This window comes from Scophthalmus maximus, chromosome 11 (assembly GCF_022379125.1).
Source record: "Scophthalmus maximus strain ysfricsl-2021 chromosome 11, ASM2237912v1, whole genome shotgun sequence".
NCBI classification, from domain to species: domain Eukaryota; kingdom Metazoa; phylum Chordata; class Actinopteri; order Pleuronectiformes; family Scophthalmidae; genus Scophthalmus; species Scophthalmus maximus.
This window is the reverse complement of record NC_061525.1, coordinates 25,158,713-25,184,420: the sequence shown is the minus strand read 5'-3', so window position 1 is coordinate 25,184,420 and position 25,708 is coordinate 25,158,713. Positions and strand designations below refer to the sequence as shown.

General features: G+C 46.4%; 3 protein-coding genes across 15 annotated transcripts; all 3 read right to left on the bottom strand.

Annotated features, from left to right (window-relative positions):
* Nucleotides 1-3,524: 3,524 nt before the first annotated feature.
* LOC118297412 (segment polarity protein dishevelled homolog DVL-3) lies at nucleotides 3,525-11,091 on the bottom strand. Of its 4 annotated transcripts, XM_035621899.2 has the most exons (16): nucleotides 10,582-11,091; nucleotides 10,223-10,292; nucleotides 10,027-10,145; nucleotides 9,828-9,898; nucleotides 9,145-9,289; nucleotides 8,113-8,209; nucleotides 7,476-7,545; nucleotides 6,757-6,896; nucleotides 6,603-6,679; nucleotides 5,742-5,809; nucleotides 5,553-5,633; nucleotides 5,330-5,464; nucleotides 5,098-5,154; nucleotides 4,702-4,869; nucleotides 4,347-4,532; nucleotides 3,525-4,047 (listed from the first exon to the last, which is right to left on the bottom strand). In XM_035621899.2, the coding sequence occupies exons 1-16, from the start codon at nucleotides 10,743-10,745 to the stop codon at nucleotides 3,782-3,784; spliced, it is 1,914 nt and encodes a 637-aa protein (XP_035477792.2). In that variant the 5' UTR covers nucleotides 10,746-11,091; the 3' UTR covers nucleotides 3,525-3,781. The 4 variants fall into 4 exon arrangements, with proteins under 4 accessions (XP_035477792.2, XP_035477793.2, XP_035477794.2 ...); XM_035621900.2 differs by lacking the exon at nucleotides 5,098-5,154 and having other exon boundaries at nucleotides 5,315-5,464; XM_035621901.2 differs by lacking the exon at nucleotides 5,098-5,154 and having other exon boundaries at nucleotides 10,582-11,084.
* A 257-nt stretch (nucleotides 11,092-11,348) lies between these two features.
* On the bottom strand, nucleotides 11,349-17,927 carry rnpepl1 (arginyl aminopeptidase like 1). 10 transcript variants are annotated; one of them, XM_047335488.1, is made up of 12 exons: nucleotides 17,173-17,837; nucleotides 16,523-17,109; nucleotides 15,854-16,359; nucleotides 15,564-15,704; nucleotides 15,346-15,497; nucleotides 14,919-15,271; nucleotides 14,607-14,720; nucleotides 14,384-14,496; nucleotides 14,130-14,232; nucleotides 13,770-13,994; nucleotides 12,609-12,829; nucleotides 11,349-12,290 (listed from the first exon to the last, which is right to left on the bottom strand). In XM_047335488.1, the coding sequence occupies exons 2-12, from the start codon at nucleotides 16,542-16,544 to the stop codon at nucleotides 11,988-11,990; spliced, it is 2,253 nt and encodes a 750-aa protein (XP_047191444.1). In that variant the 5' UTR covers nucleotides 16,545-17,109; nucleotides 17,173-17,837; the 3' UTR covers nucleotides 11,349-11,987. The 10 variants fall into 10 exon arrangements, with proteins under 10 accessions (XP_047191444.1, XP_047191443.1, XP_035477754.2 ...); XM_047335487.1 differs by having other exon boundaries at nucleotides 16,523-17,226; nucleotides 17,326-17,837; XM_035621861.2 differs by lacking the exon at nucleotides 16,523-17,109 and having other exon boundaries at nucleotides 15,854-16,442; nucleotides 17,518-17,927.
* A 1,301-nt stretch (nucleotides 17,928-19,228) lies between these two features.
* rpl35a (ribosomal protein L35a) lies at nucleotides 19,229-22,291 on the bottom strand. The gene is made up of 5 exons (XM_035622047.2): nucleotides 22,187-22,291; nucleotides 21,390-21,426; nucleotides 21,162-21,314; nucleotides 19,865-20,009; nucleotides 19,229-19,325 (listed from the first exon to the last, which is right to left on the bottom strand). Exons 2-5 carry the CDS (start codon nucleotides 21,398-21,400, stop codon nucleotides 19,302-19,304), a joined length of 333 nt encoding a protein of 110 aa, XP_035477940.1. The 5' UTR covers nucleotides 21,401-21,426; nucleotides 22,187-22,291; the 3' UTR covers nucleotides 19,229-19,301.
* Nucleotides 22,292-25,708: the final 3,417 nt, after the last annotated feature.

Below are 25,708 nucleotides of genomic sequence, written 5' to 3'. Positions count from 1 at the left end.
CACACACACACTGGACACACACAGACACACACAGACTCTGTGGCAGGTTCCCACATCTGAGTTTCAACCAATGTGTTTTTACAGGCTGCTGGTCGTCATGGAAACCCGATGCAGAAATAAAAGCTGCTGAGTTGATCAGCTGAATAATCAATACTGAATAATCAATAAATATAATAGATATAATAATATATATTTGCTCAAATCAAGCTATCTGATTCGTTCCTAGCTCCGTTTCGAAGCCTCTTTCTGAGGAACGCCACAGTGTTGCATAGCAACCACTGGGCACTGTGCACACAGCCAGACGGACGACTTCTTCGTATAATGACAAATAATAAAATAAAAATATCTAATCGTAGTGAGTCTATAACTTGTAACTGTTTTATAAAATCAACATGCCACGATCGTCAGCCAGCGACTGATGTCAGATGTTGATTCATTAATATCAGAGACATGAAGCAGAGTGGGCTGCACGGTGGTGTAGTGGTTAGCGCTGACGCCTCACAGCAAGGAGGTTCTGAAGAATAATACAATACAATAATATAATAGGTAAAGTAAAGCAAAAAGAAAATTTAACTAAAATTTATGTTCAGACTGTAAATATCACAGGATCATAATCTTCACGTTGTAACTGAACCGACCAGCAGGTGTCAGTGTTTCTTCTCACGTCAGACAGGAAGTGACATTGTGTCTTCGCATGAGAAATGAAACCAACAGAATAAATCAACACGATTTCTGTTGAAACAACAAACGTTTAATAAACAAAATAAAAACTTTTCATCACTTCAGAGAAAATCAGACGTTTATTAATTTACTGAAGATTCAGATTAACATCAGGTACAGACAGACAGAGACAGACAGGTACAGACAGACAGAGACAGACAGGTGCGGAGAGACATGTACAGACATGTACAGACAGATACAGACAGATACAGACAGACATGTACAGACAGAGAGGTGCGGACATGTACAGACAGACAGGTACATACATATACAGACAGGTACAGACAGACAGATAGGTACAGACAGACATGTACAGACAGGTACAGACAGAGAGGTGCGGACATACAGATAGACACGTACAGACATGTACAGACAGGTACAGACAGACATGTACAGACAGGTACAGACAGACAGACAGGTACGTACAGACATGTACGTACAGACATGTACAGACAGGTACAGACAGGTACATACAGACATGTACAGACAGGTACGTACAGACATGTACAGACCGGTACAGACAGGTACAGACAGTTTGAGGGGCCTCGTCCCTCCGAGCAGTCCTTTTCCGTCTGAGCTGTATTTTCTTTAGGCTTTGATTTTCTCATCCAACTTTTACAAAAATCAAAACCTAAAAAAACCACAGAGCAGCAGAACGATGTGAAGGTCACTTCCTGTTTCCCTTTGTCGTCATCCATCATATCGATTTCAGCATCAAAAAATCAATCATATCGATTTCAGCATCAAAAAATCTGATCCAACTGAACCTGATGAGGTGAAGCAACAGAAACATTATTGTTCAAATGAATCATGTTTCATATTCAACATGTTGGCGGACCAGATGCTAGTTAGCACGTTAGCTTAGCCGCTGCTGAGCTCACGTGCTAACCAAGTGTCCACGGAAAGAAGGACACGTTCAGAACTCCATTGAAAAATATCTAATTTTATTCAGATTCCTTTGATCCGATTCAGAAACACGTGGAACCGGTTCGGACGTCAGAGCCATCGGTGACCAGGACTCTTACGCTATTTTCGGCATAAAGAACAAGGACCGTGTAGCACGTGTTACCGACATATTTCAACTTTCATGTCGCGACGTCCCGAGTCACCGCCCGGTCACAGTCACAGTCACCGCCCGGTCACGTCACGCGATGAAGAAAACAAACTGCGAAATAATCGATCACAGCTGCTGTTTGTGTCTGACGTCACATCACGAGCTGAACAGATCGATCAGGAATCGATCATCAATAAATACTTGAACCATCAGAGCAGCAGCACCTGCTGACGTCACCACAGCGGTGAGACAGACCGGCGGCCCGGCGGCGGAGCTGCCGGTCAGAGGCCCCGGGGCCCGGCGGGGCCCGGCGGGGCCCCTCCGTCTCTCCACCCCCACATCTGACCGTGAGGCCCGGACCCTCGCTCCGTCTCCTCCGGTCCGAGGTAAGATGTCGGCGGCGGAGCGGAGTCAGCTGACGCAGCCCGGCCGCGTCCCATCCACAACCACCTCCGCCCTCCGCCGAGCTGCGCTGCGGCTCCGCGCTGGTCGGTGCTTTCACCGCGGCTCTCTGCTCTGGCTGCTCACTGAGGCCGAGGCGGCAGCAGTTTGGACTGGGACGCGTCCCTCCCTCCGCTGGTGTCGGTGAGCAGGCGTCAGTCGGAACCACAGAACGAGGAACATTTATCATATATAATCACTTTGATCGATATATGATTATAAAATACATCTTGATAGATGTTGCAACCTTAAATTAATATTTGTCGTTTAAAAAATGATATTTTATTGGAAATTTAAAAATATACAGTCGGTGATCGTCGTTATATAGTCAGCGATCGTCTTTATATACAGTCAGTGATCGTCTTTATTTACAGTCGGTGATCGTTTTTATATACAGTCGGTGATCGTTTTTATATACAGTCAGTGATTGTCTTTATATACAGTCGGTGATCGTCTTTATATAGTCAGTGATCGTCTTTATATACAGTCGGTGATCGTCTTTATATAGTCAGTGATCGTCTTTATATACAGTCGGTGATCGTCTTTATATAGTCAGTGATCGTCTTTATATAGTCAGTGATCGTCTTTATACAGTCAGTGATCGTCTTTATATACAGTCAGTGATCGTCTTTATATATAGTCGGTGATCGTCTTTATATAGTCAGTGATCGTCTTTATATAGTCAGTGATCGTCTTTATATACAGTCGGTGCTCGTCTTTATATAGTCAGTAATCGTCTTTATTTAGTCAGTGATCGTCTTTATATACAGTCGGTGATCGTCTTTACATACAGTCAGTGATCGTCTTTATAGTCAGTGATCGTCTTTATATACAGTCGGTGATCGTCTTTATATACAGTCAGTGATCGTCTTTATATAGTCACTGATCGTCTTTATATACAGTCAGTGATCATCTTTATATACAGTCACTGATCGTCTTTATATACAGTCAGTGATCGTCTTTATATACAGTCAGTGATCATCTTTATATACAGTCACTGATCGTCTTTATATACAGTCAGTGATCGTCTTTATATACAGTCAGTGATCGTCTTTATATACAGTCACTGATCGTCTTTATATACAGTCACTGATCGCCTTTATAAACAGTCAGTGATCGTCTTTATATAGTCAGTGATCGTCTTTATATACAGTCACTTAGTTTTCCTTTGAAGATCAGAATAGAGTACATTCAACACAAAAACCTTGTTAGAGATTTTTTAAATAGTTTTTCCTCCTTTAAAATAATAAAAACAAATAATAAATAATAATTTAATTATAATTCACCTGCAGAGTTAGACAGAACCATGTTGATGTCATTTCTGTATTTATTGATAATGTCTTGATGAAACGTGATCAATCAGTGAACAACCGACTCAGTGTGATGATGTCAGACACGGTTCAGTCTGTTCCAGACGCAACCCACCCCCCCATCATCATCATCATCATCATCATTAGAGTTATTGATTGTCACAACATAAATAAATCTACATCTGATGATCTCATCTATAAACGCTCCTCCCCCTCTGACATCACCTGACAGGACATCATCACCACCTTGGGGGGGTCACATGACATCCACAAAGAAATCACTGGGGTTTCCCAGGGCCAGGCGGAAGGACTGTCTGGAGCCGGCGGTCTCAGTGTCCTCAGACGGCGGCGAGTCCTTTAAGTCTATGTTACTATGGAGACCAGTGATGGAAGTCGGGGGTTGCCGGGTGTTGTCGCAAGCGGGCGACTCCGTCGCAAGGTGTTTGGTAGTCTCTGATTGGCCGGCTCCTCCTCCTTCCACCTTTGGACCATCGCTACAGTTTGATTCGCTGCTGCGACTTCCTGTTGGGTGAATGAACAGGAAGTATGAGATGAACATCCTGAGTCTGTTCAGCAAACATCTGTTAGACATCTGTCTGAATCGTCTGAGGTCGGAGGTCAACTTTCTTTTCTGTCACGTGACGTAACATTGAACCAAGTGTGAGTGCTGGTGTCCACCAGAGGGCAGGACAGAGCTCAGACTTAATGAAGGAATGAATCCCCCCCCAGCTGATCGCATCCTGGATTTATAGATTCTGATGGAATATGTGGACATGATGGGTCACATGATCTGTAAAACAAACAGGAAACACTTCTGTCACCTTCACTGTGCTGACTTCCTCTTCCTCCTCCTCCTCCTCCTCCTGCCCGGGGCGGCAGCTGCCGGAGGGGGACGGGGACGGGGACGGGGACGGGGACAGGGTACTGGTAGGGGAAGGATGGGGGCCACTGGGGCTCAGAGTCTGATCCTCCTCCCTCATGATCGAGCAGCGACATCACTCCCACACCTGACAGAAAGGGGGAGACACATCACAAGTGTGTGATCCTCGTCCTGGTCCTAGTCCTGATCCAGGTTCTGATCCTGGGAACCTGGAGGTACATTTAATAAAGAGGGAAACATCTGGCTGCAGCGCCCCCACTGGTGGTCAGTAGAGGAACTGCAGCCTTGTGCCTCACCTCCACACACGTCTGCGAACACGTAGTAGCACTGCTCGGAGAACGTGACCTTGTTGACCGTGTGGCGGATGTGTCCGTCCCTCAGAAGGTTCCCTGCAAACTTTCGGGCATCGCGGCGGTCGGAGAAACCGTCAACGCTGCGGTGGAGCCAGTCGACCACGTCCGAACCTGAACGACGGAAAACTCAAGTGAAGATCGTGCTGTGGTGTCGAGGCCCCGCCCATACGAGTCAGTGTCGGCTGTCAATCACGAGTCAGTGTCGGCTGTCAATCACGTGTCAGTGTCAGATGTCAATCATGATGTCTCATCAAATAATTAATGAGAAACAAATTGATCAGAAACATGAACATGTGAACAAACTACCTCACATGACATGGAGGGGGTGGGGCTTATGACCTGTACTGCAGCCAGACACCAGGGGGCGATCAGGAGGATTTGGCTTCATGATGTGAACTGAAATTAAAAACCTTCTGTTTGTGATTTTTCTCTATAATTAATTTTCTGTTCTTTGTGTTGAGAGATTAAATATAAAACCTTCTGCTGCTGGTTAATTATGTGTTGGACAAACACAACATTGACTACAAACGGCAGCGTTTCTGAATGATGACCTCACTTCCTGTATCCTCACCGATGAAGGCGTTGGGGATCGTGATCTTTAACCACATCCTGTCCCGAACCTCCAGGCCTGACTCGGGATTGGCCATCGCCCGGACAATAGCTGATATGTCACTGTGGATGGTGAGGGGGCGGTACTCTTGGACACCTAGTGAGACAGCAGCAGACGAGTGTTGCTGATGATGGACAGGTGAAGGATGGTGGACAGACGCTGCAGTGGCTGATGGGAGTCTGACCGTAGTGTGGGAGGAGGCTGCCTGTCATGGCGGCGGTGTGAGACACCCAGGCGGCGGGGTCGATGGGACGCACCGGTTCACCTTCAGGGGTTAAAGGTCACACGGGGAGAGAGAGAAGAGTGACGCTCGTTAGTGAGTGTGTGTGTGTGTGTGTGTGTGTGTGTGTGTGTGTGTGTGTGTGTCACTCACTTCTCGTCAACGTAAAGCAACTCCGAGGGTTCGGATCCCAACACTTCGCCACGGTCAACGTCACGTCACTTCAGGCAGACAGTAGCAGTAGTATTAGCAGTAGCAGTATTAGCAGTCGTATTATCAGTAGCAGTATAGTAGTATTAGCAGTAGTATTATCAGTTCCAGTATAGTAGTATTAGCAGTAGTATTAGCAGTAGCAGTATAGTAGTATTAGCAGTAGTATTATCAGTTGCAGTATAGTAGTATTAGCAGTAGTATTAGCAGTAGCAGTATAGTAGTATTAGCAGTAGTATTAGCAGTTGCAGTATAGTAGTATTAGCAGTAGTATTAACAGTAGCAGTATAGTAGTATTAGCAGTAGTATTAGCAGTTGCAGTATAGTAGTATTAGCAGTAGTATTAGCAGTAGCAGTATAGTAGTATTAGCAGTAGTATTAACAGTAGCAGTATAGAAGTATTAGCAGTAGTATTAGCAGTAGCAGTATAGAAGTATTAGCAGTAGTATTAGCAGTAGCAGTATAGTAGTATTAGCAGTAGCAGTATAGAAGTATTAGCAGTAGTATTAGCAGTAGCAGTATAGTAGTATTAGCAGTAGCAGTATAGGAGTATTAGCAGTAGTATTAGCAGTTGCAGTATAGTAGTATTAGCAGTAGTATTAGCAGTAGCAGTATAGTAGTATAAGCAGTAGTATTAGCAGTAGCAGTATAGTAGTATTAGCAGTAGTATTAACAGTAGCAGTATAGAAGTATTAGCAGTAGTATTAGCAGTAGCAGTATAGTAGTATTAGCAGTAGTATTAGCAGTAGCAGTATAGTAGTATTAGCAGTAGTATTAGCAGTAGCAGTAGGACTTGTGTCTAACCCTGGTTTGTGGACGACGTCTCTCAGGACTCGTACAGCGTCGTCATTACTCATGTTTTCAAAGTTGACGTCGTTCACCTGAGACAGGAAATGTTAGTATTAAGTACTGCAGTAGTATCAGTACATTTACAGTAGTACTGCAGTAGTAGCAGTACCTGCAGTAACATGTCTCCAGGCTCGATGCGTCCGTCTGCTGCCACTGCTCCTCCCTTCATGATGGAGCCGATATAAATTCCTCCATCTCCTCTGTCGTTACTCTGACCAACGATACTGATCCCCAGGAAGTTATACCTCTCTGAGAGATAGACGGACAGGAAGTTATACCTCTCTGAGAGACGGACGGACAGGAAGTTATACCTCTCTGAGAGACGGACGGACAGGAAGTTATACCTCTCTGAGAGACGGACGGACAGGAAGTTATACCTCTCTGAGAGACGGACGGACAGGAAGTTATACCTCTCTGAGAGAAGGACGGACAGGAAGTTATACCTCTCTGAGAGACGGACGGACAGGAAGTTATACCTCTCTGAGAGACGGACGGACAGGAAGTTATACCTCTCTGAGAGACGGACGGACAGGAAGTTATACCTCTCTGAGAGACGGACGGACAGGAAGTTATACCTCTCTGAGAGACGGACAGACAGGAAGTTATACCTCTCTGAGAGACGGACGGACAGGAAGTTATACCTCTCTGAGAGACGGACGGACAGGAAGTTATACCTCTCTGAGAGACGGACAGACAGGAAGTTATACCTCTCTGAGAGACGGACAGGAAGTTCCTCAATCATCTGTTTCCGTTTTCCTGTTTTTCTTTTTCCTCCTGTGGGACAATAAAGTTCTGATGATTGAACACAGATCTGCAGCTTCTACTCACCCATGTTCAGAGAGACAGAGACGATGTTGAGAGACATGGTGGAGTCAGTGACACTGCTGAGGGACACAGACTGACAGACAGGCAGGGAGAGAGAGAGACAGATAGACAGAGAGACAGACAGAGAGACAGACGGAGAGGGAGACAGACAGACAGAGAGATAGACAGACAGACAACGAGAGACAGACAGACAGACAGACGGGCAGACAGAGAGAGACAGACAGACAGACAGACAGACAGACAGACAGACATATGGGCATGGAGACAGACAGACAGACAGACAAAGAGAGACAGACAAATGGGCATAGAGACAGACAGACAGACAAAGAGAGACAGACAGACAGACAGATAGATGGGCATGGAGACAGACAGACAGATGGGCAGACAGACAGACAAAGAGAGACAGACAGACAGACAGACAGACAGATGGGCATGGAGACAGACAGACGGACAGACAGACAAAGACAGACAGACAGACAGACAGACAAAGAGAGACAGACAGACAGACAAACAAAGAGAGACAGACAGACAGACAGAGAGACAGATCAGTGACAATCAATCTAGACGCATAAATGTTGAGGACAGAAGCTGTTGGTTCTTCACTTCGTCTCACACTGTGTGTGTGTGTGTGTTTGTTTACCCTCTCCATCTGCTGGCTCTTGGGTTTCCGGTGGCGGCGGCGTTGGCGCCTGACGAGTCGTGGCGAGGAGATGCTCGGCTCCGTCGACTGGCTGAACCTGGTGTGACATGACACGAGGAAACAAGTGAGGTGGTTACTAAGCAATAAGCTCAATGAACCTTACATGAACTGATAGTAAAATCGACATATTGATAAATATCAGGAAAATACACAGAATTACACAAAATGTTGTTTAAGAAAAAATGAAAAATAAAATAAGACTAAAATCAGTAAAACAACCTTTAATACCAGGGGCAGGAAACAAAACAAACTTAAATATAATATATACTAGGAAACAGACTGAGAATGATTATCTTCATAAACTAAATAAAACAAACAATATATTTGACAAAATCATAAAATATTTGACAGTTTAAAAAATGTAGAAGTAGAACAATAAATTTTCCCCGAAAGATAAAAACAAAAATTCAGATTCTGTGAAAATAATAAATGTAAATGTGATAAATCAAACAAATATATTTATATGATAAAAAACAATCTGCTGATGAAATAAAAATATAAAACCAAAGCATAAGAGCTGAAAACCAACCTGTCAAAACATCAAGTCAAAAACAGTGAGTGAAATGAAGAAGATGAAGATGAATCCAGCACATCAGGGTCTCTCACTGACACAGGAACAAATGATTCACATTAGTTCTGCTCTCCGTTCCGTGGGGACTCTTTTATCTGCGGGACAATACAGGGTGAAGCCACATGAAGTCACATGAGCTGCAGCAGCCAATCAGAGGAGAGCAGCGTGTGAACAGGTTTACTGGAGCAGAAGAAGAAGAAGACGACCCGAGGGCAGGGGAACCAATCACAGGAGAGAGCTGCTGCTGATGTCACTGAGCAACATGACCCAGGGTTTCTGTTCAACATCTTATAAACCAACGTCGTTGTTAGCCTAGCTTAGCACAAGCATTGGAACCAGGGGGAGAATGTAAGCCTAGCTTAGCACAAACATTAGAATATTGTGTCATCATTGTGTCTGACCTTCCTCCTGAGTCTTCCTCAGATGAGCAGAAACTGGTCGTCTCCAACTCGCTGCTCTGTCGAGTCGACGAGCTGTCACCTCCACCTGTTGGCCCCGCCCCATTCTGATCAGCTGGTGGCTGGGCGTGGCCATTCAGATGTTCACCTGCAGCCAATCAGACAGCAGACTGAGAACTTACTCACTGAATCTATTTAAAATAAATAAATACATAAAAAAAAAAAATCATTGTGAAATGAGTTCCTGATAAATGTTCTTGATCTGTTTGGATTAATATTTTCATGGCTGAGTGAATTTATGGACAAACGTCTGCTAAATGAATGTGACATAACGTGACGTAAGGTGACATAAGGTGAGGTAAGGTGATGTGAGGTAACGTGATGTAACGTGACGTAAAGTGATGTGACGTGATATAACGTGAAGTGACGTGACGTGACGTGATGTGACCTGACGTGAGGTGGCGTGACATGACGTGATGTGACCCGACGTGAGGTGGCGTGACGTGAGGTGACGTGACGTGAGGTGACGTGACGTGACCCGACGTGATGTGACCTGACGTGAGGTGGCGTGACGTGACGTGATGTGATATAACATCACGTGACGTGATGTGACGTGATGTGACGTGATGTGTGCAGATGAAATGAGGTATGACGAAGCAGTGACATCATCAGGCCTCATGTCTCACCTCGGTGGCTGGCGTCTCTCTCTCTCCTTTCTGACGCCCGAGAGGGGGCGTGGCCTCCGCAGGCTGCAGCGCTGAGAGAACACACACAAAGTTTATATATATATATATATATTTATACATAAATATGTTTTCATATGATTCTGATTATTAAAAGATGAGGATGATGAGATGACGTTATGTCAGTGACGCTGTGACTCACTGGAACGACGGAGGTCTGGAGTCTCCAATTCCACCTGGCCTCTCTGTGGGGGGCGGGGCCAGGTCGGGGGGCGTGGTCACCGACTGGACATCTGACTGACAGGCGTCGGAGGACACGACCTGAGGAGAGAGAGACAGGCTGGTTAAGGAGTCAACGTTAGTGTGTGTGAGAGTGTGTGAGTGTGTGTGTGTCTCACCCAGCACACGACTCGTCCGTTCACACAGGGCAGCCTGACGTCATCATCATTGATCTCCTCTTTCACCACCCTGTTAACACACATCATCATCATCAATATAACTCCCCTAATGGACATTATGTGTTATATCAACACACACACAGACACACACAAACAAACACACACACAGACACACACAAACAAACACACACACACACACACACACACACACACACACACACCTTCAGCTCTCACTTCAGGTGTTAACTCACTGACCTCCGATCACTCGGACCACATCTATCAATAACTAATAATATAAATATTCATATAGAGCTGATTATCGATCCTGTCGCTCACGTGACGCACATGACGTCACTCACCCGAAGTCGTCGTCCTCGGACTTGAAGAAGAATTTCACGTTCGGTTTGTTCAGGACCTGTTTGAAGTCCGCCAGGGTGACGCGCTGCGCGGGCACGTTGATCCGGATCAGGTACGGGGTCTCCTGGTCCTCCAGGTGGTAGATGACCCGGGTCCCCTCCGCCATGCTGTCCCCTATCAGACCCGGTCCGGCCCGGGGAAGGAGGGGGGCCGACTGTCTGTGGACCGACCAAGTCCAGATGTCCGTGTTGCTCCGTCTCTACCGGATGTCACGCCGTCAAGTCCAACACAATAAGGGACCACATTTCCGGCGTGCCCTTCAGAGGAAGAGGACACGTGCAGCTTCCGCAGAGGTTCCACACTCACCGTGACATAGCGTGACGCAGCGTGATGCACCTGAAGACGCGACACAGGATCCGAAACCTGTGACGTTGGAGGATCGTGGCTACGTCATTTGACCACTTTTATTTTGAAGGCAGACACACGAGACTTGCGGTGTTTTCCGGAAACTGCTGACGTCATGTGGATTAGCATTTGACTTTACTCTTCCAGTTTTAACTGAAAATAAAAGCAGTGTTTTTATATATTATATTTATATATAGCATATATATATATATATATATATATATATTTTGAACATCATGACGCAGCTGATTGGTCACAAGCGTAATCAAACTAGAAACGAGAAAAGATTTTCAGAATAAAATAAGAAACTCTTTTGACATTGACTGTTATTCTAAGAAATGCATCAATAACATCATCGACAACATTTTATAAGAAAAATATTAAAATGATTTTATTAACTGCAGACTTTACATACAGTTTTAATAAGGTTCTAATGAAGTGCATCATGTTAAAAACTTAAAGTGTTTTTATTTTGATCACAGTTCAATATAAATGTGTGAGGAGGCGTTCAGGGACAGCTGGGACCAGTGGGACGTTTTGATTCTGGTCTCGGAAGCCTCTCAGTTCCTAGCTGCAGTGAACGCGGCATCAAGGCTGCTCAGGTGACGTCTGCTGGTTTTTATTTCTGCATAATTTCCACAAAGGAAGTGGACGAGTGACGCTGTGACACCACGCTCGTGGGTGAAATGCATCCTGGGAGTCGTAGTTGACAGATTCATGTGAAAATCCGTCACCCTTTGTGACTCGGTCAGAGGTCAGAGGTCAAAGTGCACCTGTCGATGAGTGAGGCGGTTGTCACGGTTACCAGCCTGCAGTGGATTTTCCTACATAGCAACAGTAACTAAGAGCAGCGGCGCACACAAGGGTGTGTACTTCCTGCTGTGATGTCACAGTGTTTAAACTTTCAGTGTATGTAGCCCTCAGCAGTTTCCATAGCAACAGCTGACATCATCTTTCGGACGATGACAACGTTCTGTTACCGACAGGCCAATCACAGCCTGGATCACGCCGACACGTTGACGTCCCTCAAGGCGATGGCGGCGGTCGTCGCGGCAGCTGCAGCAGCAGAGGCGGTAGCCGTGGCAGCAGGCTGCTGCGGCGGAGGTGTGGAGGGGGGGGTGATGGAGAGAGGCGGGCCATTCTGATTGGTCGGGGCAGAGCTGGTGTGGAACAGGATCTGCTGTAACGTCCGTCTCAGGTTGGGATGAAGGCGACGCTGAGTCTGGGAGAAGATCTCCACGGCAACACACTTCATCACCCCGGCAACCAGGTCCTCGTACAGCGGCACGGTGTACATCCTGGACGTCTGAGGACAGGAAACACTCAACATGACTGACAGGTGTCGGTACGACAGTACTACTAAATTAAAACTACTGTAGTAGTAAAGTATACTACAGTAGTACTACAGTATTATTAAAGTACAACTTAAGTATTATTACAGCAGAACAACAGTAATACTACATTGGAACTACAGTAATACTACAATAGACTACAGTATCATTACATTAGTACTACAGTATAACTGCAGTATTATTACAGTAGTACTACAGTATTATTACAGCAGAACTACAGTAGAACTATATTATTATTACAGTAGAACTTAAGTATTAGCGGTGGTGCTCACGTGTTTGAGGAGGAAAGCTCGGACTCGAGGAACCTCCTGGTGGAACGAGTTCCTCACGACCAACTGGAGCCAACGGATCTGAACCTCAGAGTTCAACACGTCAAACAGACCCGAGTAACAGACAGACAGGTTCACCATGACGTCTAACAGACAGACAGGCAGAGAGACAGACAGGTTCACCATGACCTCTGATGGACAGACAGACAGGTTCACCATGACGTCTGATGGACAGACAGACAGACAGACAGGGAGACATACAGACAGGGAGAGAGGCAGACAGGTTCACCATGACCTCCGGACGAACAGACAGACAGGGAAAGAGACGGACAGGTTCCCCATGACGTCTGATGGACGGACAGACAGACAGACAGACAGACAGACAGACAGACAGACAGACAGACAGACAGACAGGGAGGTTCACCATGACGTCTGACTAACAGACAGACAGGGAGACAGACAGGTTCACCATGACGTCTGATGGACGGACGACGGACAGACAGACAGACAGACAGACAGACAGACAGGTTCACCATGACGTCTGATGGACGGACGGACGGACAGACAGACAGACGAACAGACAGACAGACAGACAGACAAACAGACAGGTTCACCATGACGTCTGATGGACAGACAGACAGACAGACAGACAGACAGACAGGTTCACCATGACGTCTGATGGACAGACAGACAGACAGGTTCACCATGACGTCTGATAGACAGACAGACAGACATACAGACAGGGAGAGGGACAGACAGGTTCACCATGACGTCTGATGGACAGACAGACAGACAGGTTCACCATGACGTCTGACAAATAGACAGACAGGGAGAGAGACAGACAAGTTCACCATGGCGTCTGATGGACAGACAGACAGACAGGGAGACAGACAGACAGACAGACTGGGAGAGAGAAAGACAGGTTTACCATGACGTCTGACGAACAGACAGACAGGGAGACAGACAGGGAGACAGACAGGGAGACAGACAGACGGGTTTACCATGATGTCTGACGAACAGACAGACAGGGAGAGTGACAGACAGGTTCACCATGAAGTCTGACAAACAGACAGACAGGGAAAGAGACAGACATGTTCACCATGACGTCTGATGGACATACAGACAGACAGACAGACAGACAGACAGACAGACAGACAGTGTTACCATGTGACAGGGGGGCGTGGTCCAGCATCCGGTCCAGGAACAGAACGATTTGAAAGGTGCTCCAGGCTGAGAGGTCAAAGGTCGTCAGGGTCTGCAGGTTGGGGGCATCGCTGCTCCAGAGGTCACACAGGTCATGGACCGGTTGGATCAGAGCACCTCCTGCTGACAGGTCTGGTTCATACAGGGGGGGTCCACAGCCGCTCAGCCAGCGCTCGAACTCCAGACCTGAAGACCAGGACCAGGACCATGAAGGAGGGGGCGGGGTCAGTGACCACACATCCTCAACTCCATGTCAGACATGATGCAACAAGTTGTGTCTCTGTTTGTGTGTGTGTGTGTGTGTGTGTGTGTGTGTGTCACCTTCTCTGTGGGCGGAGTCCTGCAGCTCAGGGAAACACACCAGGAAGAGGTCGATGAGGTCACGAGCCACCACGCTCTTAAACTTGAACTGTGAGATGTAGTCCTGACAACACAACAGACCCCGCCCCCAGGATCAACACTGTCTCTGACCTGACCCCGCCCCCAGGGTCAACACTGACCTTTGACCTGACCCACATCATAAGCCGCACATTTCAATCATGATTCACAGGTTCTGTGTGTGTGTCTGTTCTCACCCTGAGGAAACAGTCGAAGCGCCTCACGTCTCCACTAAGTAGCGACAGATACGACACGAAGCAGAAACCTTTCTCGTAGGTGAAGAGGTTCATCAGAGAGCTGGGGTTCACACCTGGAGGAGGAAGTGATGTCATCCACCTGCACCGCACCACACCTATGTGTGTGAGTGTGTGTATGTGTGTGTGTGTGTGTATGTGTGTGTGTGTGTGTGTGTGGGGTCACCTGGCTCAAACTGGACCTGCAGTTTGCTCACAGGGTTGTTGTCTCCCAGGAGGCGCAGCTGTCGGTGGAGGGCGTCCAATCGCACGGCAGTCTCCAGACAGGTGAACGCCTCGCCTGCAGACGAGGATGAGGGAGAAATGAGTCGGACGACAGAAGGTATCCTAGCAACAGCTGCTCATCTGGGCGCTATGTGGCCACGCCCTCTGAACATGTCCGGAGTACCGTCAGCAGTACTGACTGTAGTATTGACTGTACTATTAACAGTAGTAATGAAAGTAGTACTGACAGTAGTACTGTCAGCAGGACTCGTACCGTACGCCTCGGTGGTAATCCGTCTCTGGGCATATGTGGCGAGCCCCTCACTCAGCCACATCTCCTCCCAGGTGGCGTTGGTGACGGCGTTCCCGAACCAGCCGTGAGCGATCTCATGCACGACGTCGATGAGCAGGAACTCGCTGCTCTCCAGGATCGAGGCGATGATGAAGGTGAGGCAGGGGTTCTCCATAGCAACGATGGGGAAGGACGGGGGGAGGAAGACGATGTCACACCTGCCCCACAGGTACGGCCCGAACAGCTGCTCGGCCACGCCCAGCCAGCGCTCCACGCTGCCCCCCAGCTTCTGCACAGCGCAGGACAGCAGACATGGCTCCGCCCACACACGACTCCTACAGAGGTTAGAGGTCAGAGGTCACGTCAGTCATCCAGGTACAGACACAGAGGTCGAAGGAGCAGAACCGACCGCGGGCCAACGTCCACGTGCTGCAGCTCCCCGGCCACCAGCGCCACCAGGTAGGACGGGACGGGCGACTCCATGGAGAACTGGAAGACCCGGTCCGGTCGGGAGTATGAGCTCCGGGTCGCACTCATCAGGGCCGTGAAGCCGTCCGGGACCTGGAGATGAAGAGGAGGATAAAGATGTGTCTGACCTGGGGTCAGGGGTCAGGGGTCAGGACTCACCCTCACAGTCGCCGTGTACGAGCTCTTGACAGCTGGCGAGTCGAAGCACGGGAAGAAGGAACGATTACACACAGAGTGACCTTGAGTGAAGACCAGAGGTCGAGTCTGACCACAGGTCAGGTCAGAGTCCAACCACCAGATCTACACACACACACACACGCACGCACGCACGCACAGAAAGAGACACACCCAGAAAGAGACACACACACACACACACACAGAAAGAGAGACACACACCAGTGAGCTGACAGACAGTGTAATGTCATTCAGAGTGTGTGTGGTGGTCTCACCGCTGGTCCGTCCGTGGTGGTGTAGCGGATCGTGATCTGGACCAGTCGACCCGGTGTCACGGCGCCGGGCGGCAGGATGATGTTGAGCGAAGATCCATAATCCGTGAAAGGGTCAACCCTGTACGTGAGGGAGACGGGCTCGTCCTGTCTGGACCCCGGGATCTTACAGTCTATGGCGTGGATCAACAGAGAGGGGTGGGAGTCCAGCACCAGGGTGTGGACCCCCGGCTGGACCGGGATCAGATCCAGAACCAGCCAGCCGCTAATCTCCTTCACAGCAAAGTTCACCCGCAGGTCCAGGTGGAAGTGCCGCAGCTGGAAGCAGCTGAAGTTAGAGGCCGAGGCCACGTCCACCAGAGGGCGCCGCGGAGACCCGGGACCCGGACCCTCTGGGGGCCAACTGGAGCCCCCGACACACCCGGCCCCGGAGTCTGGCAGGGGTTCACGGCAGCAGCACAGGGAGGTGGGAGTCTGGTGGAGCTGTGCCATCATGAGCCCACTAAGACCTGGACCAAGAGAAACCAACACGGACCGTCTCCACCGGGACGGGACGGACCGGGTCCCACTACATCTAACACCAGGTTTACACCTGAGATGGAACCAGAGTCAAAACTTTTACAGAAAACAGAATTAAATAAGGACAATTGTGAACCAGAACTGAACTTAGACCTGGACCACTGCTTCTGGACATGGACTATCTGCTTCTGGACCTGGACTACCTCCCTCTGGACCTGGACTAGCTGCTTCTGGACCTGGACTAGCTGCCTCTGGACCTGGACTACCTGCCTCTGGACCTGGACTAGCTGCTTCTGGACCTGGACTAGCTGCCTCTGGACCTGGACTACCTGCTTCTGGACCTGGACAACCTCCTTCTGGACCTGGACTTGCTGCTTCTGGACCTGGACTAGCTGCCTCTGGACCTGGACAACCTGCTTCTGGACCTGGACTACCTGCTTCTGGACCTGGACAACCTCCTTCTGGACCTGGACTTGCTGCTTCTGGACCTGGACTAGCTACTTCTGGACCTGGACTACCTGCTTCTGGACCTGGACTACCTGCTTCTGGACCTGGACTAGCTGCCTCTGGACCTAGACTACCTGCTTCTGGACCTGGACTAGCTGCCTCTGGACCTGGACTACCTGCTTCTGGACCTGGACTTGCTGCTTCTGGACCTGGACTAGCTACTTCTGGACCTGGACTAGCTGCCTCTGGACCTGGACTAGCTACTTCTGGACCTGGACTAGCTACTTCTGGACCTGGACTTGCTGCTTCTGGACCTGGACTAGCTGCCTCTGGACCTGGACTAGCTACTTCTGGACCTGGACTAGGTGCCTCTGCCCATTTACTCGTTAATCTGACGTCACAGTGTAGAACTAAGACGAGAAGAACCAGAACCTGAAGTGAACCCAGTTCAACACCAGAACCTGAACTTTAAACTCGAACTTTTTAAACCAGATGTAGAACAAACTTACCGAAGCACATTCAAAACCCCGTTTTAAAAAGGTCTAGATGAACTAAAGCAGAACAAGGTGTCAGTAGATCTGAACCCGGTCCGACCCGTTAACTCTGGACCACAGACCGGAAGCGGAGCAGCTCGGTCTTTAGCACCCTTAGCTTCAGACAACACACCGAGGTCAACGTCACTTTAGCCCGGGTTAACTAACCTGTTAGCACGGCAGGCTAATAGAGCTCCGCCCGAACACAGGTCCTCCCGGTGGGGTCGATGTCGGCTGGTGTGTGTGTGTGTGTGTGTGTGACGGAGGAGGAGCTTCTCCGGCAAAACAGGAAGTAAGAGCCGGGAAAAGTTTGTGTGTGTGTGGGGGGGAGAATCAAACCTTTCCTTAACGGTCCATATTGTCAAAATTGAGATTTCCTTTCTTTTGTCATCATAAATAAGTGTCGGTGTGTGAGAACAGAACCAGTTCACATTCATCATTCTGTTGCTGAGCGACCGACATCACGAGACATCAGGAAGCGACATCGTTGACCAGGACTCATGAGGAGATTAACACAAGAGAACAGAACTAACTGTGAACTATTGGACCTTTGCGACACCGGATACCGATGACGTGTTGGTCGGAGCAGCAGACAGAAGCTCTGAGGGATCCATCTGCAGCCGCAGCCACACGGCACGACACGCCCATTACTCGTACGTCACGGCACGACACGCCCATTGCACGAAGACTTCACTATGGTGGTTTCGGAAGACAATGCATCATAACCGATTTTTAAAAAAAGAAAAAAGAAAAGGTGAATGTGGCTAAGGAAGACAATTTAAAAAATATTTTTAAATAGAGGTATTTATCAACTGATAACCAGGAATAATTTGATTTGATTTTTAATTAATTAGACAAATACTATTTTTCTTTTAAGAGACCGTAAACAAAGCAATAGAAACTGTCCAACAGTTGGTTTATATGTTGGAAAAGGGATGACGAGAACAAATGATTTAGTCTCACCCCTTCTCCCCACTACTAAATAAACTGCTTCATTATATTTATATGAATGAAACCTGTAGCTCTATTAATAATATATATTTATCCTTATTCATACTCAACTTGTACAATTTGAATAATGTAACCGAGCGTTTGTTGCGCCTTTAATGAGTCATTTATACAAAAGAACACCACCAAGACATCGTATGAACCAGTGAACCAAGACAACAACTTTATTTATCAGCGTAAAACCAGAGGTCCCTGCTGCTCCTCCTCCAGCTCCGGGTGATGGAGTGCGATGCGAGGGGTCCAGCTCCGTCTCCCCCGGGAGGATGTCACATCCTAAATGCGCCTGAACACTCAACTTCCACAACGAAACGGCTGGTTGAATGTCTTGCATCACTCATCAGCAGGTGACGACGACGGACGGTCTGGGTCATGTGACGTGACGTTGGACTCAGAATCCTGTAGAATGACCATCTGGTTTTCCAGTGATCCGATTGGTCGGTGGTTGTCTCATCATTTTGGACAGTGAAAAATTATCTGGTGTCTTTTGTCACAGCTCGAATGATTCTAAAGCAACATGTTGGTTCCAGGTTCAACTCTGGTTCTGGGAGCCGGTGCCGGTTGTAAACACTGAACCTCAACACGTCTTCAGTGTGATCTGGGAACTTGTAACTGGAACGCCCCCGACTGCTGGGGTCCGAGGTCTAATGGAACACAGCATGTGTCGGTCTCAAACACAAAAGGTCAAAGGTCACAGATCAGAGCAGTAAAATCACAACAAAGTGAAACCAGCTTCTCCAGAATCACTTCCTGTCCCCTTTAAGCCCCGCCTCCTCTGCTGCGTCATGTGACAGATATGATCAGTCATTGGATGAAACAATGTGATGATCTATAACCAGTTTAGTTGAATAAAGACGAGACGGGACGCAGCAACTCCAATCGTTTGGATCATTTTATTGTTTCTGTACAAACAAGTGACGACATCATCATCATGCGACGTCTCCTCGTCACACCCGAGAGGGATACAGCATCTGAAACACAGTTAGTGACATCATCAGTGTCCGCCCACATCTGATCCCCAAGGACCGAACCAGAACGAGGCTGAGGTCCTATTGTCACGTGCTCAGGAAGCTTCAGACTGAGTAAAGTGTTTCCTCAGCATCATGATGTTGATCAGATTCTCTAAGTGCTTAGGAAAGGAGCTTTAATGCTTCCTTTCCTATCTCCTTCAGCAGAGGACACACTGGAGCTTCCTATGTGAGAGGAAGGACATATAGTCCCACAATTCATTGCGGCAGCGATATTTAACTTGACGAGTCATGAATGAACGTAAACGATTCAATCTGAAGAAGAGTATGAATACGACCCAGATGTCAGTTACTGTTACATATGAATCATAAAACATGCTTATGGCGCCGCTGAGGATTTTGTAGTTCATCTTCAGAAATGTGTCTTTTCACCGCAACAGACGCATCAACAACATCCACTGTCGCATGATGATGTGGTTTAGTGTCAGTGGTGTCGGACGAGTCCTCCTTTAACCTTTGACCTCATGACCTTTAACACTCACCACTCTGATCCGGTGTCCGATGGCCTTGGCCGGCAGGTTGCTGCTGAACTTGGCTCGGACCATCCCACTGTTCCCATGAGCCCGAGTCACCTTCCCCCAGATCACTCTGGTCTTGTTGGGCTTCCCCCCGGGAGTCACCGTGTTCCTGCACACACATGACACCATCACAATGACATCATCACGATGACCTCACAGTCCGTCTCGATCAGACACTGATCAGTAGGATCAATGAACTTCCTGTAACACGTCCAAACATCAGCTGAAAATATTGAAAACACAAATCTGATTTTTTCTTCTTCTTTTGGTAGTCATGGAGACGGCATATTCACCCTGAAACTGTGACATCATCGTTTACTCATATCATCACGACTCGTTATCAATAATATACCAAAGTGTTGCTGATCTGATCATGTCGTGATATGATGCCATCGTATCTTTTATTAATATCATCGTCAGGGTGTCAGATGACTTCAAAATCAAACATTGACAAATTTGTCACTTTTACACAAAAAATTGACAAAATCACAAAATGTTGAGTTACCAAATGAATCTCCAAACTTTTTAAACAAATAAAATTAATTGAGCCGATTCAGTGTTAACAAAACAAACAACGCATCATCATGATCCATATACAACATGTATTTATGATCCATATACAACACGTATATCATCATGATCCATATACAACACGTATATATGATCCATATCCAACACATATCATCATGATCTATGAATCTTAATAATCAGATCAAATTACAGACTGATCATCACTTCTCACTGCTGCTATAATCTGTTTCATAATCAGTTTTAGGAAGAGAAACTGTGTATACGTGTGTATATGCACATACAACACATATATGTCGTAAGCGTGTTGTACGGACCCTGACCCACATACTGATACAAACAAGGGGGAAAAGCTTCTTTTGAAAATATAATTCTTTGCACAAAAATAATAAGAGCACAGAAGATTTAACTAAAATGAACAAATATTGAACTTCATACCTGCTGGCATTTCTGCGGAAAAGTAGCATTTTGTATTAAGTTATGATCAGATTATTTCCTGATATTGTAATATATCCACAGGAAATATATTGTCTGCATTAGGATTATAATTTAATTTCCACTATCGTACATATGTTTGTTGGAGACGTCTTCTTTATCCTGCTAATTAATAAAGAAATCTGTCTCATCATATCTGTTTCTCTGGCGGTCCGCCACAGTCTCGTCAATGAAACCCTGAACATGTATAATATATAACATGTTGTACATGTATAACATGTACAAGTGTCAGACTCACTTCTTGGCCTTGTACACGTATGCGCAGCGTTTCCCGAGGTAGAAGTCGACCTCGTCTCTGCAGTAACAGCCCTCGAGCTTCAGCAGCGCCGTGTGCTCACGCTGGTTCCTCAGGCCGCGCTTGTAGCCGGTGAAGATGGCCTTACTCCATAGTCTGTGGACCGAATCAGAGCAGCCGTCACTCACAACACACACAGACGACCGCGTCAAACACTGACACCAGACTCACCTTCCAGGCATCGTGAGTCTTCTCCTGATCAGTTCACCTGAAAGACAAACACACGTCAGACACGTGACCTGATCATGTCACACGTCAGACACAGAGGTGGAACTGTTCCCGACAGGAAGTGTGCATCTGCGTGCACACTTCCTGTTTCCACACGTCTCTGTTCCAGTGGCTGGAAAACGCCGCCAGGCGTAACATAGCAACAGTGATGCGTTCAACTAAATTGTAACTGTGTGGGCGGAGCCTGAGTCGTGGATCAGCTGGAGCAACAACGATACTTTGTGGAAACGGAACCAACGTGGCGCCGTCCTGAGATCAGCGAGCTGCTCATGTATCGATCATGATTCTGATCAGATGATCACGTCACTGATGATGATGTCGCCAACACGTTCTACAGACTAACACCTGACGTCACACTCACCAGAGACCTCCCCTGTGCACTCAAGCTAACATGCTAACACGCTAACTAACCAGAGCCAACCCCGAAACACACACCGGGAGAACCGGGTTCAACAGCCAGTGTTCTCTGAACCGGTCCCCGGCCTCCGACGACACCGACCGGGGACGTGACGCTGGAGAGTCCACGCCGACCTGCGGCTCCTCAGCCCGGGCTGTGCTCCGCTGTTAGCCGCTGCCGGCGTCATCCACACTGAATCTCCGCCATCGCTCGGCCCACACCGACGCGACGCGGCCGGGGACCGGAGGACACGGAGCCCGGTCACCGGCGGACACGATCGCTCGGAAAGAAAACGCGGATTTCGGTTAAAATGTGATGTTTGTCCAGCACCGGGAGCTCTTACCGTCAGTGCGGAAAAGATGGAGGAGGGAAAGGACGGCCCAGAGGCATGCTGGGTAATTATCGTACACAGAGGTGTCCGCGGAGCCGCCTGATCAAAACACATCTTTTATTTCAATTTCACTTCGTTTAATGAAATGTAAAAACACTGTGTGAATATATCTATATATCATCCATCTATTGTTATTGCTAGTTAGCTCTAGAGCTGCAACAGTTCATCGATTAGTGATCGACCAACTTCAATGTGAATATGTTCTTTTCTTTGCTTCTCTGTGACTGAACTAAATATGAAATATATTTGGTGTGAGGACAAAACAAAACGTCATGTTGATGTTCGTGAAACACGATCGACATTTTTCACCATTTTATGAACCAAACAACTAATCGATCAATCGAGACAATTAATTTAAAAGATGCAGCCCTACTTTTCTTTCCATTTTATTTCAACTTATTTTATTTCCACTGAATAATGTTGAATTCACAATCTGTGGAAACAGAAAAGTATATGTTTCTCTTCTTAGTATCATTTACAATATTTGAGTTCTTTATGAATCATAGAGACATCACAACACAAACAAAGAGTTTTATATTAACGTCACAGTTGAAATGAAACCAGAAGATTCAGGTTCATGGGTCTGTGTATGATTTTAATATGATCTCATTTAGCTTCAGTCCAAACTTCTGATATGAACTGTTGATTGATTCATTGAAATGTTTATTTCGATATGTAAATATTTTTTTAAACAAAACAATAAATAATAATATAAAAAAATGATTGAACCATCGATGGCAGACAAAAAATAATTTAAAAAAAACAAACCATGAACATTAATTCATTCAATGTACATATTCAAAAAGGAGTGTAATTTATTTAATCCCACCCCTTCTCCATGAGTCATATTTTATCATTTATGGTATATTAATCACTAGTAATCTTTATTTTATAACAAGATATAAATTCATTTCAGCATATTTATCCTACAGCTTAATATTTTCTCTTATATCAACTACAACTCAATATTTAATATTATCATATAGCTATAAAATGTAATGCAATATAAATCACATGTAATGTACAATATCTGTCAATCAATACAATATAATAAGCACGTGCTCATGTTTCTGGTCACTTTGCCTCTCATTAGTTGTGTTTGAAGGTTTCAACATGTTCATATCAGGGTTTTTAGTTTATTCAGTGACGAGTTTTGTTTTATGTTCACGTTTATTCAGTCTGTTAGAAACATCTTCATATACTGTGAGTGTGAGTGTGTGAGGGGCGACACCAGTGACAAGACTCACATTAAAATATTTATTTGATGCATAAAAGTCAACTCTTCATTCGTCCGTGTTCAAATCTTTTATACAGTATGTCAGCAAAAATAAAAGTGAAAAAAAAGTCAAACGAAAAAAAAACCTGTGAAACCGTCTGTCCTAAAAACAGTGGAATGTCCTTTAAAAGCACAGGACCGTCACATGACCCTCCATCACATGACTCGTCACCACCGCAGGAGAAACACGCGAGGAAGAAAAACATAAAACTGTACAAAGTGGACACCACATCTGAAACATCTGCACTGGTTCACCTGTCAATCACAACACCTGTCTGAGGGACTGAGGCCCTAAGTTCAGACTCACAGGAAGTGACTGCTCGTGTCGACATCTCCTGAGGAGAAACTGGCGGGACGACATCCGTACGTCCCACATCACGAGACCTGATCGATCAGATTTGGATCAGATAATTGATCGACGTTTCTCACTGACCTCCTCTGGTCCGACGTCTCACCTGGCTACAGCGATGACATTAATGTGGGTGTGGTCACAGGCGATGTCAACATCTGCGTCTGCCGGAGCGTCCGTGGCGCTCGGTGTGTAATGGCATCACTAACTTCAGCCTCATTTATATGTATAAATGTATGTATATATTTACAGGATATATTTGCACACATACGTTTGACAGACTGCACCGTCACAGTCCAGTGTTTTTAGTGTCAGGTCACCTGTTCACCGTGAAAAATGTCCCAGCATGCAACAAAAACGCGTGAGGTGAGGAGACGACGTCACCGCCTGACTGACCTTGTCCAATCCCATCAGGACCTGTGGTGAACTGAGCACAGTTAACAGACGTGTTGAGAGAGTTTCTGGTATATTCATTATAATAATATTAATAATAATAAAATGAGAAATGATTTTCCTGCAGCTGTGACATCAGTACAGTTTCACTTCACTGCTGCTTCTACTGTGAAAGTCTAACCTCTTTAGGCACAAGATAAAAGTAAAGATGCTTCACTCTCCACCTAATCTAATCTGTATTAAAAAGTGATGTATAAATAAAGAGTTTTATTATTGTTACAGTGTACATGGACGGGGCTGTCCACATACTTTTGGCCATATAGTGTTTTCATCGGACACTCATCACTGCTAATAGAACCGACTGTGGTTTGTGAACATGTGCAGTTCTGTCGGTCCTGATCAGGTGTGGACGACCAATCAGGCGGCGACAGAGTCTCGACCTGCTGGAACTACAAACCTCCATCAGAGCGTCGGAAGGTGAAAACAAGTCGACAGTCAAATACAAAGACGCCGACGAGCCTGCGAGTCCGAGCTCAGGGTCGAACCTCCGTCGTTTATCAAATCAAGTTTAACCTGTTGGATCTGATGGAGACAAAGTGATTACAGCAACATGTTTGCTAATGTTAGCGCTGAGCTACATTAGCTTCTTAACTCTGAAGTAGTTTACGGTTAGCTAACGGCTAACTTTATGGCCATCTTCAATCAAAACAAGCATTTTCACCAGTATCTTTATCTATAACTTACTTTACAGGTAGTTGGTATTCGTACTAGCTAATGATTACAAACTAGCTTTATAATGTAAGCTAGCGTTAGCTGAGCCTTTTTTTTAAACCAACTGTTTAATATTTGTAAATCTTCGTGACCAACTTCATCAATGTAAACTACTGTTAGCCGTTATGTACACCAGCTTCAACTTCTAGCCAAGTATATTAATGTTAGCTATGTTAACAGGTAGCTGTTTTAGCTTCCCAGCTAAACCAACTGGACTTCAAAATGTAGCTACGGTTAGTGGTGATTGTTTTATGTTGACTGTTGTTAGTATTTAACATGTTGTTGGCGTAGTCGCTGAACCATCTCTGTTGTCAGCTGACGTTAGCAGGGAGGCAATTAGCATATTACATTTGCCAGCATGCTAAATTACGTTACAGCAGCAACATTTATGTTCCTGTCTCACTGCAGTCATCAACTTCAACTGTAGACAAACACTCTTTCACCGTGTTCGCCTCAGTTTCAACAGTGTTGGTTATTGTTAGCAGTGAGCTACATTAGTGTCATTTGTAAACTAACAACATTAGCCGTCGTTAGCCTTCAGCTACATTCACTTCATGTGCAAACTAATGTGGTTAGGGTTTATTCTTGAGACAGTTTATCAGCGAATGGTCTGTTGTTTTGTTTTCATGATATTTTACTTTTGGGTTTTAAGTTTTAGTTTATTTGTTTTGAGAAACACGATTTC

Excerpts from the sequence above, each read along its gene's own strand:
- LOC118297412 (XM_035621899.2), bottom strand. The coding sequence starts at position 10,745 with ATGGCGGAGGGGACCCGGGTCATCTACCACCTGGAGGACCAGGAGACC. Across the intron at positions 7,546-8,112 it reads AGAGCCAGCAGATGGAGAGG|TCTGTGTCCCTCAGCAGTGT; the intron begins GTAAACAAACAC and ends CCTGTCTGTCAG. Across the intron at positions 5,810-6,602 it reads GACGTCGTCCACAAACCAGG|TGACGTGACGTTGACCGTGG; the intron begins GTTAGACACAAG and ends GTCTGCCTGAAG.
- rnpepl1 (XM_035621861.2), bottom strand. The coding sequence starts at position 17,789 with ATGATGAATGTGAACTGGTTCTGTTCTCACACACCGACACTTATTTAT. Across the intron at positions 15,498-15,563 it reads CGTACACGGCGACTGTGAGG|GTCCCGGACGGCTTCACGGC; the intron begins GTGAGTCCTGAC and ends CTTCATCTCCAG. Across the intron at positions 13,995-14,129 it reads GGACTCCGCCCACAGAGAAG|GTCTGGAGTTCGAGCGCTGG; the intron begins GTGACACACACA and ends CCTGGTCTTCAG.
- rpl35a (XM_035622047.2), bottom strand. Across the intron at positions 20,010-21,161 it reads TACGTGTACAAGGCCAAGAA|GAACACGGTGACTCCCGGGG; the intron begins GTGAGTCTGACA and ends ATGTGTGTGCAG. Across the intron at positions 19,326-19,864 it reads TCGGACACCGGATCAGAGTG|ATGCTGTATCCCTCTCGGGT; the intron begins GTGAGTGTTAAA and ends ACTGTGTTTCAG.